Genomic DNA, 17,867 nt, shown 5'->3' with positions numbered 1-17,867 from the left:
GCATAAGGAAAGAGAAAGGTGGGAATTTAGGCCCTGCTGCCAATCCCGAGATAAAGAGGTGATTTCCCTCTCTACCTGCGGCCCCTTGTCTACTTAGGAGCTTTTAGGAAACATCCAGGGCCTCAGAATTCACTCTTCTCCCAGCCATGCAGACTCTACATCATGCTCACCAGTACCAGGAAGGCACCCCTGGACTCAGGCACTTCCCAGACTCCCAGTCCATGGTCAAGACCCTGGTCCCAGATGTCACAGCCTCAGCCGTCAGCAATCCCCTGGGCATCCTCATTAGCTGAACTGCTTTCCCCCGGTTCCACAGGCAGGCACTGGGTCCCCTGAATGAGGACGCGCTCATCTAGCCTTTCTGAGCATACAGCCCGTCACTCTGGGCTGGGTCTCAGGGGGGGATGCTGGGAGGGCGTTTAGGAGGGTAGAAGCTGCTGTCTAAAGAGCCACCACGTTCTGTCGGGCATGTGGGTCAATGGGGTAGCCCTGGCTCTTGGGAAGCACAGATCCTCCTTCGAAGTCTAGAAAAGCTCTTGACATTGAATGGCACAGTAGAGCGTTTAAAGACCTCAGGCCCTGAAGCCAGACGGGGCTCAGGCTCCAGGCCGGCTGCTTGCTAGCAATGTGACATGGGGCACTTGAACCTGAGCCTCTGGGAGCTACCCTTCACATGGCAGTGATACCAGGATACAGATGAAATGGGCTAACACATGTGAAATACTCACAGTGCCTGGCAATGGAAAGTGTTTTGTGCAGATCAGCAGCAATCAAGACCATCAGGGATATTTGTCCTAAGCAAGTCAGTATTGGAAGAGCTGCTATAGTAACTCAGCGCCCAAACATACTACATATAAAATATTTTATTATAAAAAGCTCACTTGCACGGCATTTTAGAAGGAATAAAATATCTCATATAGCTCTCCTGTTTCGCCCCTGAAGCAGGTGGTTCTCGGAGGGCCCGAGGCCTGGTAATGTCTAAGATCAGAGTCTATGCTTCAGGGGTTCTGAACAGCGTCAGGGGGCCTCGCCCCCACACCATCGATCAGCCCCTTGTTTTGCTTCATTCATGGGACAGCCCCGCGTCCTTTCTAGAAAGCTGAGTCACATCTCCTGCCCACAGCTCAGGCAGGACTCTGGTGAAGAAAGCGAAGGCCTATCTTGTTTTCTTTTTGAAACAAAACAGTCCTAGTGGAAGCAAAACAAAATCACAACCTACACCAGCTGCTGGCGTCCTTTCCAGATTGGAAAGAGAGGTATTGTCGCCAACAACTCAGAGTTGGGGATAAACAACAGGGAAGGTGCGTACCCCTCGCCCCCCACCAGGTCCACATCCCAGATCCGAGGCAGAAGCTCCTCCCAGTGCACCTGCCACGTGAGGTCCCACGGACGTCGGTCAGTCCCTAGTGACCGGATCCCCCCGCCCCTCCCCTTACCCCCTACCCCCATCCACATCAGTCTGTGTATGTTTGGCCCCTCCGCTTCTCCACTGCTGCTGAAGTGGCTTCACTGGGGGTCCGTGGTGTGGAGGGTGAGTGACCGGAGGGACACAAATGAACGGTGCCGTCAGTCGGGTGGCCTGGCATCAGAAGCCTTCTCCTGGACTTCGTCGTACTGTGGTGGTGGAGTCAGAGGCTCGATGGAGGGAGGAGGGACGTTCTTGTCCGGCAGGTTGATCCTGAAGTCTTTAAGGTGAAGCTTTTCGGATTTAATCCTCCGAACTTTCAGTGGCTTTAGGCGTTTGGCCAACTTGGAGTTCTGCCTGTCGGGCGGATGCCCCGGGCTGGCCTCCGCGTTGGCCCTGGCAGCCGTGGGGCTCGTCTCATCAGGCCCAGTTAAGGACTCATAGGAGGGGAGAGAGATGCTCATCCTGGGGTTCTGGTCCAGTTCCCTCGCTTCTGAGTAGTTGGTGTTCATCACTTCCTCGTAACTGGGGACGTAGTACCTGGAGGAGGCCTCCTCCTCTTCCTCCTCCTCCTGGCTGCAAGGTAACAAGCACCAACAGAGTGTTAGCAGGAGCTCCGCGATATCTGAAATCACGAGGGGATGAACTCTGGATCCTGTGTCAGCCCTGGGTCCTCATATACCAGACTTGGAAAACAACCAGTGGGTTCCAGAAGTAACCAAAGCTAACACTTCAACTGTGTGCAAGGAGTTGGGTACTCTGCTAAGTACTCTGACACGGATCAACCAGTCTCATCTTCCTAACAACACAATGAGTTAGGTACTATTTTTATACCCATTTTATGGATGGGGAAACGGGTAAGTCAAGGTTATGTGACTTGGTCATATACTTGGGAAGTGGGACATCAGGAACGAAACACCACCCTCAGTGACTGCACTGGACAGTCTGGAAGGACTGGAAGGTTTCACACAAGGAAGTGTGAAACCCCTTTGCTTTTAAGCCTCACCCTTAACCACGTGCCGGATGGGCTGCTCTGGTGCCAAGCTGGGTCCTTTGGCCAAAGGCCACATAAATACACATGAACCAGCTGCCAGCCTGAAGCAAAGTGGTTGTTCCCAGGGAGAGAAGGAATTTCTGCTATAAAATTTATAAGTATTTCAAGTTATTCTGTAATTTTGTCTCCAAATTCACTGTAAGGCTCGAAGGTCTTATCCTCAGGCGTAGTCTCCTTTGACTGCTGAAAGAGAAAACCAGTAAGTCAGGGTGATTTTTTGGTTTTGTTTTTACACATGTGCAGGGAATAGTGCCATTAGCCATAGTCCAGGACTCTGCACTTGAACCTGTAGGGTGATAATGGCCAACATCAGCCCCTCCCTGTCTGTCCCGCCTTCCTGTCACTTCGGTTGGGCATACGAGTGCTCATGGCTAGCGTGGGTGATCAGGGATGGCTGATTTTCCTTCTTTGTTCGTTTCTGTATTTCTTAAGTCTTCTAGAATATGCACGCGTGATCTTTTATTATCAGAAAATGGGTTTCGTTTTTCCAAACTAAAAACAACTCCCTCCCTGCTAGAAAGATGACAGAGTTGCAGAAAATGTAAACAATGCCGAAAAAACCTCAGGCAGAAAAGCACACCATCCCTTCTCCTTCCACCTGGAGACAGGCACTGTTAACACGCTGTTGTACATCCTTCCAGACTCCTCTCTAATCCCACAGCTGCAACATTTGAGGTGATCAGGACCTTCCCAAAGACGCTGTACTGCTACCTCCATTTCCCACCGTGGAGCATATGGTCCCACGATAGCAAATATAGGTCAGCTATGGCTGTGCAGAGTGCCACCAAGGGGGCGTGCCATAATTTAGCCCGAATGATGGATATTTAGGTCGCTTGCTCAGTTTTTGCTGTCCTAAGCAATGTTCTGATAAACCTAAGGGTACAGACTCCTTTGTACTTGCGTGATTTTTCCTCCGAAGGGTAAACTCTTAGGAACGGAACGGAGAGGGACACACATCTTCAATACCTCCTCTCACTGCCTCTTCAGAAAGGCTGTGCCAGTCACTGCCCCCATCAGTGACCCATTTCCCTACAGCTCTCCAACACCAGGGGCAGCCTGTCCTGGCCACGAAGACAGGCAAACTATGACACCTTTCCTCGTTTGCATTTCGTGACTAATGAGGTGGAACATCTACTGTCTGAACATCCTATGAGATGCTTCCTTGTATCCTTTATCCGTTTTCCTACTGGTGTGCTCATCTGTCACATTCCTTTGCAAGGGCTTCTTCTAGTGGGGATGTCAACCTTCATCATGTGTTCCCTGATGTACCGCTTATCTCTTAAACACGCTTGTGGCATTTTTGTTCAAATAGAACACTGCTTCCCAACCTCTTCAATACAAAGCATGCACACACAGCCCATCTGGAGACTCTGGCTGTCCTGGGCCCCGTGCAGCTTCCTGGTCGGTGTCAGAATCTCGATATACTTGTCGTCCATTCATACCGCATTACTGGGGCAACTATAGAACTATAAAGTTATTTGGAAAATGATAAACTGCTTTTCAGAGCCCCAGTGGGGGAAAGTGGGAAGGCAGAGTGTCCTAGACTAAAATAATCTCATCAGCGACCCCTAGGAGTGTGTGTGTGTTCACGAGCATGTATCCATCCCCCGGTCTGAAGGCGGTCGGCCCGTTCTCACCTGTCTTCCTCCGGGGCGTGTGGCTCGACCCCCGGCTGGTGCTGGATGTGGACCATCTCCTCGCCTTGCCGCTGCTTCCTCTTGTCCCGGATGCTCAGGCAGATGGAGAGCAGCAAAAGCATCACCCCAGCCCCGACCAGCACATAGGCCACGGAGAAGGTCTTGCTCTTGAGAATGCCGCTGCCTATCTCCGTCTTGTTGTTCCCCTGAGCGGTCGGCTTTTCGTGGGCGCTGAACCCGGGCACCAGGTTCCACATGGCCATGATGACCCCGAGAACCAGCATCCCCAGGCCGATGGCGGTCAGTGCATAGTGGGAGCCGTTGGCCTTAGACTGGGCCATCAGGCCAGTGGGAGTGGGGCGAGGCCCGGTGTAGAGAAAGAAAATAAATAAATGGGAGCAGCAGCAGCAGCAGCAGCAACAAAAACCCGTTCGACGCACGGAACGAAATCCCTAGTGCCGCCCTAAAGAAACAGCGGCTGACCTCCCGAGGGACGGTTTCCAGCAAATTTGAAGCATCCTGTGTGGACAGCTGCGGCCGAGAGGTCTGGAAGGAAAGCAGAGAGAGAGAGAGAGAGAGGAGGATCAGTTCGGATTCCAGACGCTTTTGTGAACCCAGCGCCTGTCCTCCTGAAGGAGTTATGGAGCAGGACTGAGCTGCGGGCTCCGGCCGGGCCGCTGATGCATTCCAGATGTCTTACGTGCCGCGCTCGGCTCCTTCTGCGAGCCTGCAGAAGGAGGGCTGATCCGCCCACCCCACCCGAAAAGGAAAAGCCAGACCTCTCCATGCAGGAGACCAGAGAGGTCAGGGCTCTGGGTCCTGAAAACATTTTTGGAATTTAAGGAAGCGCAGGGCAGTCTCAGCGGGCACGAGGTCCAGCGAGGCACGCCAACGACGGCGTGCACGAGCCGTGGTCAGCAGCCCAGATGGCCTGGGCGACGGGCATCGGTCGGGGATACATCCCGGTGCACACAGCCCTAGGGCCTGGTCCCCACCCTCCATGGCTCCCCATCTCCTGCAGTAGAAAATCTGGGCTCCTGGAGTCATGCGTGTGACTCTTGCCTCTTGCCTTCATCTCTCACCTCGCCCTTCACTGCACAGCCCCCTCCAGCATTTCTGCAGTTCTGTGCGCCCTCCCCCCAGCTTCCCCTTTTGTGGGCTGCCACAGGCCACCAGTGGCTACCGTGGCCAGTGTCTCTTTTCCCATGACACATCTCTGTGCCTGGAACAAAGCGGGGCTCCAGTATGTCCGCTGAAACATCACTGAATGAAATGAACAGAGGCCACCTGACGCCACCTGGGAGACTAGTCGCCCTTCAGCCACATGGAGTTTCGCTTTTCTTAAAGGGGCAGAAGCCTCCTTATTTCCCATCTTAGCTGTGGTGCCTAGCTGGGCGAGAAACCCTCTTCCCATAAAGCAGCTCAGAGACCTTGTGCTCAAGGGAGCAGCCCACCATCTGGGGATTCTACAACCATGTGTGGGCTGGGAGAATGAGCCAGATAAACAAGTCACCTGAAGGTTTAGCTCAGAATGCTTCCAGGGGCCAGGAGGACCAGCGACCAGGGCCCTTCCGGGCGAACTGTCCTCAATACATTATTCCCAGGACAGTGACCTTTGCAGAACAGCAAAGCCTGGCAGATGTTTGGATGGGCAAGGTCCTATTTTCAATGCTGCATTCCTTCCGATCTTTCCAGAGGGACGGCTAACCAGGCCACTTGAAATCCAATGCTTCAGAGATATTTTCTCATCAAACAACGGGCTCAATCTGAAAGTGCCCACTTTGTTAAAAAATACTCTAAATATATTTGGGATAATATCCTTTGTCAGCTTGAGGTCTGTTCTTTCTCTTTTCTCCATGCCACAGATATTTCTTGCGCATCTGCTAAGCAGCATTAGGCACTGGAGGGACACCAGTGAGCAAGCGAAGGGCTAGTGGAGCTTCCTGGCCAGCAGGAAAAGGTCTACAAGGAATAACGACCAAGTGGGAAGAGAGTCTAGAAACTGTTGCACTTGGTAGGTGGGTGTCCTCACTCGGGCTGGAGGAGCTGTGGAAAGTCTCTGTGAGAAAGAGAAGCCCCACTTCACATAATAGGGTCTGCACCCGGATTGTGCTATGCTATGTGTAGACGTGCATCCCCACTATACATGTATACTCATGTGTGAACATGTATGTGTAGGCATGTAGGGCACTGAACAAGGATCCCATCCCACTGCAGACAGTTGCTGGGGGTCAGCTGAAAAGCCTACAAAACCCAATGAGGGTATCTGTTTCCCAAATACCACTCGCAGCCAGTGCAGGAAAGGATGAGTGGTTTAGCAGTTCTGCGGAATGGAGCGAAGACCAGGCCAGAGGAGGAAGATGGCTTGGGGGGTGTGGAGGGGCAGCCCGAGGCTGGGGAGAGAAGCAGGAGATGAAAAAGCCCATGCCTGAGCCCCTACTGAGGGCCCAACAGGGAGGCCTTGTCCCTGGGAGGCTGACAGTGTGTTCTCTTAACTGGCGACTGGGGCCACTGGAACCTTCTACCCTTCTTGCTCTCTCCACTCAAGCTTGGCCTTACCTGTCACGTGAGTAAAACAGGCCCAAGAGGAGAGTCACTGACAGAGATGAAAATGTCAGGATTCATACATTTGGGCCTGTTACATGGTCAGTGATGGCAAACAGGCAATGATATCCGGTGTGGGCAGTGGTGCCGGGATAAGCGATCTCATACAATTTGTCCGGATGGGAAGTGCTGCCACTGATGGGTCAGAAGTTTCAAAAATGCTTATACCCTTTGGCTTTGTAATTCCAACTTCTAAGAGTTAGGTACACACCAAGGATATTCATCATAGCTTTGTAGCAGTGAGAAAATAGAAATTCTTTAAAAAGCCCATAATCTGAATCTGGTGAAATGAAATACAGTACACGTACTTGTTCAACTATGGTTTCAAGCTGGCTTAGGATACATTTTAAAGTCAAACAAACAAACAAAAAAACCAAAAGCCAGTACGTTCAGTGTGATTCTAATTTTTAAAAAATTCTATATACAGATCTGTACACACGAATACATAGGAAGGAAGACCAGATAATCCTCCTTATGTTAAAATAAATAAGAGACGAAAGATTTTCATATGTACAAACACGCATGTAAAAATTTCGGACAAGGGACACATTCCAAATTTAGCAATGATTGCTTCAGAGAAGAGAGAGGGCTTGGGGAGTGTACCTGTTACCCTGTTTCTGTATTTTGGACTTGTTACAATCAGAAGGTATCGCAAGGTACCGTAACTTGGTGGTTCAACGTGAACTTCAGAACCAGGCTGCCTGGCTCACATCCTCACTCTGGACTTTCCCAGCTGTGTGCCTTTAGGCAAGTTACTCAACCTCTCTGTGCCTCAGCTTCCACAACTACAAAAATGGAGACAAAAGCCTTCTGGTATTCACTCATAGGAGAGTTATGATAAGTAAACAAGAAAACGTACATTAAATACTTAGAATTATATGTGACCAGCACATAGTAAGTTCTAGAAAGGTTTGCTCTTTAATATTATTTAAAGCTTGCATTCCAGGGCACCTGGGTGGTTCAGTGGGTTAAAGCCTCTGCCTTGAGCTCAGGTCATGATCCCAGGGACCGAGCCCCACACATCGGGCTCTCTGCTTGGCGGGGAGCCTGCCTCCCTCTCTCTCTGCCTGCCTCTCTGCCTACTTGTGATCTCGGTCTGTCAAATAAATAAATAAAATCTTAAAAAAAAAAAAAAAAAAAAGCTTGCATTCCTAATGGGGTGAGACCACCCATGGGGTAGGGGCAAAAATTCATTCTTGGGGATGGTGTAAAAATAGTCTTACGCATTACAATGGTTTGTGGCCCTCCACAATACATTAACAGACACACAGGATACCTGCACTTTTAAAATTTCACCGGGGCAGGGGTGAAGTAGGGAGATTACAAAAACGATGTCTAAAAAGACTCTTTAGGGGACAATACTGGGAGGGGGAAGGCTGAGAAACACTAGTTAATGTTTCATATTAAATTTCAAAACACTCAAATTATGCATTCCATGGTCGTCTTAGTTGTTTTCTGTGCGCCGGGATTACAGTGATTTTTATTTTCTTTTTCTTACTGGGAGAGTAAGAACTGGAAACACAGAAACGTGTATGTGTTGCTTTTAGAATAAAAAAAATGAAATGAAGGTTTTGGTGTTTTGGGGCTCGTGGCAGGGTCATGTGCCCAGGGGTCACTTAAACTTGTCCATCAATTCCCATCGATTCGGCCCTCTCCCTCTGGCGTCCGGGACCCCGGTGGGCTCCCCAGGGTGTGGGACCCAGCCCCGAGCTGCAGCTGCTGGCTGTTTATCTCATTTTTGGCTTGTTGACCCATGTTATATTTAGTAAGGTGTTCTTTCCCTTTCAAAAATATGGAAAGAAGCTAATTTTGTGCTAGAGGATTTGGACCACATAGTTTCCAACACATCCCTAAAACAGAGGAGCCTTGGCGGGCAGACCGGGGTCCCCGCTCTGCTAGACCCACCTCTGGCTGGACGCATCAACAGCTCAGGTTTAGGGCGGCCCTAAGGGATAAGTGAGTGATCCTATACCTGGATATTCAAGAACAGTGGTTAACTAGTTAACTAGTTTTAACTAGTTAACTAGCCTTAACTAGTTAAGAGAGGTTCCCTAGTTAAGAGAGGTAACTGTTGTTACCTGGCTTGGAAACAACTCTTCATGCTAAACTCTTTTTTTTTTTTTTTTTAAAGATTTTATTTATTTATTTGACAGAGATCACAAGTAGGCAGAGAAGCAGGCAGAAAGAGAGGAGGAAGCAGGCTACCCGCTGAGCAGAGAGCCCGATGCGGGGCTCGATCCCATGACCCTGGGATCATGACCTGAGCCGAAGGCAGAGGCTTTAACCCACTGAGCCACCCAGGCGCCCCTTCATGCTAAACTCTTGAGTTAAGGACCCACCTGTAAAAAAACCAGAAACACAGCTTTCTAAGTAAGCTGTGAGCATTTCAATGTGAGGGGCTCATGGGGGGAGGAATGTGTTTTCTTTTGGGCAGGGGTTGGGGGGGCATAGGTTGGGCTGTGTGGTTGGGACATATAGTGAGAAAAGTTGTATCAGAAGAAACCAGGATTCTGTACCAAAAAGTGGGGCCACAGAAGGATGACAGTCTGGTAGCTGTGTTTACCAGACCTTTCTGTGGTTTCATCCATCTTCCACAGGTGCCCCTGAGGCTTAAAAGAAGAGGAAACATTCCCCCAAGTCATTTGATGAGGAGTGTATCATCTTGATACCAAACCAAACAAGGACCAGGCAAGAAAGGAAAATGACTGGCCAATCTGATCTGTCTGCGCACAGACAGAAATCCTAAACAGGAGGCCAGCACATAGAATCCCACAACGTAAGAAAGGAATGCACCCACGTCCTATTGGAGAACATAGGCGGCAACCTCCATGACCTCGGCAGCAAGCAACTTCTTGCTAGACACGTTGCCAAAGGCAAGGGAAACAGAAGCAAAAATGAACTATTGGGACAAGATAAAAAGCTTTGCACAACAAAGGAAACAATCAGCAAAACCAAAAGACAGCCTATGGAATGGGAGAAGATATTTGCAGAGGCGTTATCAGATAAAGGGCTGATATCCAAAATCTATAAAGTACTTATCAAACTCAACATCCAAAGAACAAATAATCCAGTCCAGAAATGGGCAGAAGACATGAACAGACATTTCTGCAAGGACATTCCAAATGGCCAACAGGCACATGAAAAAAATGCTCCACATCACTTGGCATCAGGGAAATACAAATCAAAACCACAATGAGATACCACCTCACACCCAGTCAGAATGGCCAAAAAGGAACACGTCAGGAAAGGACAGATGCTGGTGAGGATGCGGAGAAAGGGGAACCCTCCTACACTGTTGGTGGGAATGCAAGCTGGTGCAGCCACTCTGGAAAACAGCACGGAGCTTCCTCGCAAAGTTAAAAATAGAGCTACCCTCTGACCCAGCAATCGCACTCCTGGGTATTTACCTTAAAGATAAAAATGCAGTGATCCGAAGGTGCACGTGCACCCGAATGTTTGTAGCAGCAAGGTCCACAATAGTCAAACTATGGAAAGAGCCCAGATGTCCACTGATGGACGAAAGGATAAGGAAGATGCGGTATATATAATATAATGGAATACGACTCAGCCATCACAAAAATGAAATTTTGCCATTTGCAATGACATGGATGGAACTAGAAGGTATTATGCTGAGCGAAATAAGTCAATCCGAGAAAGATCAGTATCGTATGACCTCATCCATAGGTCGAATTTAAGAAACAAAATAGAGGAGCATAGGGAAAGGGAGGGGAAAATAAAACAAGACAAAAATCAGAGAGGGAGACACACCGTAAGATCCTCTCAACCCTACGAAACAAACTGAGGGTTGCTGGAAGGGAGAGGGGTGGGGGATGGGGTAACTGGGGGACCAGCATTAAAGAGAGCACGTGACGGAATGAGCACTGGGTGTTACATGTAACTGATGAATCTACCTCTGGAACGAATACTATACTATATATACTATTAGTAGATTATGTATAGTATATAATAAATACTATATAGCATATGATAATATATGTTATGTATATGTTAATTGAATTTAAATAAATTAATTAATTTTTAAAAAGAGAAGTACATAATGCCTCACAATCAAGTTGGGTTTATCCCAAGAATGTAGGCTTGGTTCAACATTAGAAAATCAAAGAAGGCCGTGCACCCGGAAAGGACAAGCCATGACAGCTTTCTCCTGTGGATTAGCACACAGCCAAGAATATGAGTCACCTATCGCCATGGGCACCAATGTGGCCCATTCTGACAAACGTGACATCGAACAGAAAAGCAAATGCAGCACGTTTCCATTTATGAGAAGTTCCAAACCAGGTAAAACCAAACAATATATGGGTGTTTATTTATTACTTTATTCCTTACACTGCACAGGTGCCTTATAGAGAGCCTTGTCACTGGCCAAATTACTTTGTGATAGGAATTTCTGACACCCACCAACACCTTTCCACCACTCTTAGCATAAATTCCAAACTCCTTTGCTGTGGCCTCCAGCCCCACCAGACTGGACTGGCTCCTGCCTTTCTCCTATCTTCTCTCTTGGCTCACCAACCCTCCATGGCTTCTGTACTGTTTTTCACCCACACCAAGCACATTCTGCCACAGGGCCTTTGTACTTGCTGTTTTCCATGCCTGAAACACTCTTCCTTCCGTCTCTTTGGTGCGGTTACTTCTTTACTCAAATGCCATCTCCTCAGTGAGGATTTCCTTAACTAATCTATATAAAATGTCCTTCTGTTACCCAGCTAGTCTTAAGCCCCATGCTTGGTTCCTTGAGGACATTTCTTCCCACGGATGGATGACATTACCTCACAATCTCTAATAGTATTGTTTTGCTTTCTTGTTGGCTCCGTCTCCCCCAGTGGAGTATAAACTCCCTGAACCAAAGTTCTTGTTAGGGAACTGAACAGGTGCTTAATAACTATTGGCAGAATGACTTTCTGGCAAGTTAAAAAGTTGGACTAATGTTCTGTATCAGTTTGGGGAAATTCCTAGTCTACAGTTGGCGCCAAGGGGGAGAGGATGAGTTCGAGGAACTTTCTGGAGGATCCGTACGCACATGACTTGCCAGCACCATGGAGAGGGGACCAGGCTAAATGTGACCTCCATTCTGACCTGAGAAGGTGACTCGATCAACATTTCCTGGGGCACTCGGGTGGCTCAGTGGGTTAAAGCCTCTGCCTTTGGCTCAGGTCATGATCCCAGGGACCTGGGATCGAGCCCCGCATCAGGAATCTCTGCTCAGCAGGGAGCCTGCTTCTTCCTCTCTCTCTGCCTGCCTCTCTGCCTACTTGTGATCTCTGTCTGTCAAATAAATAAATAAATCTTGAAAAAAAAAATTTCCTGATGGAGTCTGAGGTTTCAGCATTCCCTGGTGTTCCCAGGCAGAAGTCGGCAGGGCTGAGAGCCCCGAGCCTCTCTCCTTTTGGGCAGCTGCTGTCTTCTCTCCCACCAGCACCCAGGGTTGACAAAGACAGCAGGGATTTCCGAGGCGGGGGTGGACCGTCACAGCTCTGGACATTTGAGCACCCCGCCTGGCTGAGACCCAGACTGGAGTCTCTGTGAACCTAATGTGAAGACAGCAATGCTTTGAATAACAATGAACAAAAGAAAGAAAGAAAGAAAGAAAAAATGGTGCTGTCCTAGCTGAGGCAGAGGAAAGGGTTCCAAGTGATGGTCAAGCCTTCCCTTGACCTGTTCCAGCTGAATCCCAGAAATTCTATAGGGATCATCGTCTCCGATCCCTGTGTGGCCATCGAGCTTGCCTTGTGGCCCTGGAAGGTGCGGCGTCAGAGGTGCCTGGCCCAGCCCTGCTATCTTTCCTGCCTTTCGTGGGAGAGCATCTCAGCAGCCCGAGGTGCCTGGCAGCTTGACCAGTCCCCAGGACAAAGAGGCTCCTTGACTGGTCTCCCTGTGCCCAACCTCTGCCTGCCAAGCTGCATAATTGGGAAAGGGATCCCGAGCTGCATTCCCAGGGAACGAGGCCACGTTCCCATCACAAAGGAAGAACTCAGTGGGAGCCCTCTGGGCCAAGTTGCAGCCAGTAGTCACTTTGGTCACCAAGTTCTGGTCCCAGGCAGGAGAGGATGGGAGGAGAAAGGCGCTGGGCCACCCCCACCGCTGCTGCCCCAGTCCTGCCTGGGCATTTCAGGCCACCTCCCCACCAACCAAGGGCAAAAGTGTCAGGTTCCCGTTCTTTGAGAATGAGTTCTTGTAGCTTGAGCATTCAGGAAAAATGAAGATCACCTTGCAAATGAGTCATACAGGGAGAGGGGAGGAAAGAGGGCTGCCCGGGCCGGACAGAGCGGACTGGGGTAAAAGGAAAGAAGGAATGGGAAGGAATCTGCCAGGCCCGGCGGTAACTAGAGGAATAGTAGCAGAGGCACCAGCCAGTCAAGGAAGGATTAGCCCCATTTTCTCTGAGTCTCAGAGAGGTTATGTAATTTGTCCCAGGTCACAGAGCTCAAGGCAGCAGGCAAGATTCACAATCAAATCCCGCTGAGTTTGCAGTGCACCTCCTTCCCTCGCACCACACCCCTCCCTGGGCAGGGCCCCTCCCCGGGCAGGATGGGCAGGCCAGCGGTGAGCACCATAATTCATTCTCGGAGATACTTTGTCCCAGAAGCAGCAGGCGTACTAGCTGTGCCTTTCTTTGAAACGGGCTTTCTAGAGAATTCAATCATTCCTGGGTCCCTATTGTGTGCCAGGGGCTTTATGGGGAGACACAGATGTGTGACTGACATTCACGGTCCAGCAGGAAGACAAAGGGATTCTTCCTCCCAGAAGGGATGTCAATGTCAGGTTAAGAGTGCACGTGTGTTCCATGTGGGCTCTGTGCCAGGCCCTGTGCTAACTCCTTACACGCACAATCCTTCCGGAGGTATTATTTCTGTTTTACAGATAAGGACACTGAGACTCAGAGAGGTAAAGTAAGCACTCCTAAGTTACACAGCTAGTACAAGGCAGGGATAAAGCATGTCTGATTCTAAAACCCATGTTTTTAGTCACCAGGCAGTACTACTAAAATGGGGCTTAGCAGGAGGCTACAGAGAGTGTAACAAATTAGCTCTGAAGGAGGTGGAGGAAAGAAGATAAAGCAGCAGCTTGGGGCTCCGGGGTGGCTCAGTGGGTTAAGCATCTGCTTTCGGCTCAGGTCAGGATCCTGGGGTCCTAGGATGGAGCCCCATGTCGGGGTGCCTTCTCCCTTTCCCTCTGCCCTTGCCCCCTGCTTGTGCTCTCTCTCTCTCTCTCTCTCAAACAAACAAATACAATCTTTAAAAGATTTTTTATAAAATTTTATTTGACAGAGATCACAAGCAGGCAGGCAGAGAGAGAGGAGGAAGCAGGCTCCCTGCTGAGCAGGGAGGCCCATGTGGGGCTCGATCCCAGGACCCGAGGATCATGACCTGAGCCGAAGGCAGAGGCTTTAACCCACTGAGCCACCCAGGCGCCCCAGTAAATAAAATCTTTAAAAAAAAAAAAAAAAAAAAAGCAGCTTTGCAAGGCATTGACCTCGGGCGGGAGTTTGAAGGGGGAGGAGACTAAGGTGACCGGCGGGAAGGGAAGGGTTCAGCCTGAGAAACTGCACAGAGAACGGGAGAGAGGATGGGTCCCAGACACCTGCCACTTGCTGCAGAGAAAAGAGGCAGCTTCCCCCTCCACATCGGAAGATACCCACAAATTTTTTAAGACCCAACATCTCCAGTTCCCTTGCTGATCCATTTAAAGGTTGGAGAGACTAAGAAGTCAAACATATTCTGAAGACTCCAGGCGTCATCAACAGAAGGAACAAGTTCACCAACTGGGTACTGGGACGCCGCGTGGCTCAGTGGGGAAAGCCTCTGCCTTCGGTTCAGGTCATGATCCCAGGGTCCTGGGATGGAGCCCCACGCGGGCTCCCGGCTCAGCTCAGCCTGTTCCTCCCTCTGCCCCTCACCCTGCTCGTCCTCTCCTGCTCACTCAGACACACTCTCTCTCAAATAAGTAAGAACTTTAAAACAAAACCCAAGCAAACCAACCAGGTATCTAGTCTTCTGGTCTCTTTTCTCTAAGCAACTGGCTGGCGTGTGACCCTATTTGCACGGCTGGCGCTGGGAACCAATCTCGAGGGCTCCAGCCATGTTCAGTCTTTCTTGGGTAAAGGTGACATCGCTGTGTGTCCCCCTGCAGGGACAGAGTCTGGTGCCCGTGAGATGCAGGGCAGCAACCAGAGCTCCTGTCACCATTCAAAGTGAGCCTGACAGCCTGATCCCTCACCAGGCTCTGGGGATGGGCCATCAGTGGCCTCCCACTCCAGTAAGCACGGCTGAGCAACAGGCGCTGACCATCCCCCTGGCCCCAGCACGCTGCCAGCAAGGGTTATATCTGCTACTACTTCCCGGACACTAGAGTGTGCCGAGCTCACACTAAGTGCGTGGCATGCATCAGCACATACGTTCGGCCCAAGCATCCTATTAGGGAAGTGCTCTTAATCCCCCTTCGGTCCATATTATCACTGAATACACAGAGGCACAGAGAGGTTGCGAAACTCGCCCCAAGTCACACAGCATGTAAGTGGTGGCCCTGTGCAGAGGCTCCTTGTTCAGGACTCCCTCATCCCTGAAGCAGTAGGAGAGCAGCCTTTCAGCCAAATTCATCAAAGGTGGGGCACGTGACACCTGTTACGTGCCCCCCCCCCCCGCCCCGGGGCCAGTGACATGTTGTAGCCGAACTTCTAGGACAGGGAGCTCATGCGACTTTGCAGTTCGGGTCAGTGTGCTGGTTGCTGGCCAGGCTTGGGTAAACCTGGGCACCTTCTGGACAAAACCTGTGTCCTTGTGCAGAAGGTCATTTTGGACACTGCCCTGACTCATTTGTTCCTCTTCCCCAAGAGGCATTTTGCAAAAAAAAAAAAAAAAAAAGAGGAGGGCAGAGGAGAGAACTCACATCAGGGAGCTCAGGTTTGTTGGCGAATAGAAACCCCTTCCAGCACGCGGTAGGTTCTCAGGGTGGGCTCTGGGCTCCCATCGTAGCCTGGCGCCTTCACGCTTGCCTAGAGGCTATCCCTGACCTTGGTCCGCATCAGCTATCTCCCTGGACCGGGGAGCTGGACTCGGATCGATCTTGTGGGTTGTTATGAGTGATGGGCTCAAAGTTTGGGGGTTTGGGTATTTAGTGATTTGCTCAACAAAACATTAACAGAGCATCTACCATGGGCCGGGGCCTCTGTAGGAGCTGGGGATAGACAAATGGCTGAAACAGACAGACGACCACCTGCTGGAGGGGGAGACAAGCTGGGAACAATGACACTGACACCCCCGGATGGGGACAGGGAGTTCGGAGGTGGGGACTTGAAATGCGGTGCTCAGGGCACACAGTCACTGAGAAAGGAATCGGTGAGCAAGGGTTTGAAGGAGGCTGGGGAGGGAAGCATGTGGGTATCGGAGCGAAGGACCTTCCAGGCACAGGGAACCACAGAACAGACGTCCTGAGGCAGGAGCCCTGGCCATTTCCAGGGACAGTAATGCTGGAAAATCCACGAGGGCCTGTATTATGAGCAGAGTAACGGCTCCAAATGTGTTAGCTGTCATTGCCAGACCTGTGGAGGAGCATGAGAATCCAACATCTTTATAGACCCGGGGTGGAGTGCTGGGGTGTGGGGGGTGGGGTGAGAAGCTAATTCAAGGCCACTGAAGTTGGGGGCAGAGAAGAATCTGGGGTTCAGCTCAAAGCTATTTGCCCCTTCCTCTGTTTCTCAGAATTTGGGAGAAGGTATGTGGATGGCAGAATAATCATTCCCCCTTCTCCCAAATATCCAGATCCTAAACCCTGCAATTTGTGACCGTTCACTTTACATGGCAAAAGGGACTTTTCAGATGTGATTACGTTAAGGATCCTGAGATGGGGAGATTAGCCCGGCTTAACCAGGTGGGTTCGATTTAATTACAACTGTCCTTAGAAGAGGGAGGCAAGGGGCGCCTGGGTGGCTCAGTGGGTTAAAGCCTCTGCCTTCGGCTCAGGTCATGATCCCAGAGTCCTGGGATCAAGCCCTGCATCGGGCTCACTGCTCTGCGGGGAGCCTGCTTCCTCCTCTCTCTCTGCCTGCTTCTCTGCCTGTTTGTGATCTCTGTCTGTCAAATAAATAAATAAAATCTTTAAAAAAAAAAAAGAAGAAGAAGAAGAGGGAGTCAAGCTTTCTTGACTCAGATGAGGAAGCAGGAGATGTGAGGTCAGAAGCCAGGGGCTGGGGTGATGAGGGGAGGGGCCCTGAGCCACGAGGGGGTTGCGCGGGCGGGGGTGGGGCAGCCACCTCTAGGGCTGGAGAAGGTGAGGAAGCAACAGGTTCCCTCAGCTTCTGGAAGGAATCAGCCCTGCAAACCTTCTGACGCACCATGAAGCTGACTGGGGGCTTTGGTCTTAGAAACCCACAAGAGAAAAAGTGTGTGTTGTTTTCAGCCTGGCCTCTGCCAGACTCAGACCATTTATTTACTTGTCCAAGAGTTCCTTCAACTGGGCCCGGTTCCTTGATCCCTTGGTGAATTTTGCATCTCTTCCTGGCATGGCCAGCTAGAGGGAGGCTGGGCAGCCTGGCCCTCTGGCCCCGGTTTACATTTTAACCCGAGATTTCTCTGGAGGGAAGCCTGCACTTGTTCCAACTTGGCTGGGGTAGAAACTGTGACAAAGGCGTGCATTCTCACGCCATATCAGCAGGCACCTGCTTTCCGGGTGGCTCAGACCTCTGGTTCCTAAGCCCTGGGGACAAAGCTCGGCAGACGTTTATTTTGTGTGGTCCTTATATGGGGGTTTTGAACCAAAACTGGAGGTGTGGAGAGAAGACAGGCAGACCTCCGCAGGCGGACGGATCCTGCAGGAGCAAAGCCCTCCCGGTTCCCAGGCCTTTATCAGGGCGGCCCTTGATGGTGGCCAGGACACAGTCCTGCCCATATCTGGACATTTTCTTTTTTAGCCACAGTGATGCTGCCTCCACAGAAGTGGTTCCCAAACCTTCTGCCAAGCGCCCTTTTGGAATCTGCTCAAGCTTGTCCAGCCTGCCCTGCACTCCCTCCCCCTGCTACCTGTGACTCCCACTTTAAGCCCCCAGTCTCCTCCTGCTTCCGGTTTTCAGGAAGTCCCTTCCCTGAAAGTCACACCCAATTCTTTTCCCAACTGCTACATTCTGGGATGCCACCATGGGCAGTCCCCAAAG

General features: G+C 50.5%; 1 protein-coding gene across 2 annotated transcripts in view; it reads right to left on the bottom strand.

Moving 5' to 3' along the window:
- Nucleotides 1-848: 848 nt before the first annotated feature.
- TMEM51 (transmembrane protein 51) overlaps nt 849-17,867 on the bottom strand; it is a 56,063-nt gene continuing 39,044 nt past the window's right edge. Inside the window, exons 2-3 of one of the 2 annotated variants that reach the window (XM_059376193.1) lie at nt 4,097-4,642; nt 849-1,981 (exon numbers count right to left, since the gene is read on the bottom strand). In XM_059376193.1, the coding sequence (XP_059232176.1) occupies nt 1,567-1,981; nt 4,097-4,437 (756 nt within the window). In that variant the 5' untranslated portion in view covers nt 4,438-4,642 and the 3' untranslated portion in view covers nt 849-1,566. The remainder of the gene's footprint in view (nt 1,982-4,096; nt 4,643-17,867) is intronic. The other variant, XM_059376194.1, reaches the window with a different exon arrangement.

Source organism: Mustela nigripes, chromosome 14, assembly GCF_022355385.1.
Source record: "Mustela nigripes isolate SB6536 chromosome 14, MUSNIG.SB6536, whole genome shotgun sequence".
Taxonomy (NCBI): Eukaryota; Metazoa; Chordata; class Mammalia; order Carnivora; family Mustelidae; genus Mustela; species Mustela nigripes.
This window is presented reverse-complemented; position numbering and strand designations above follow the sequence as displayed.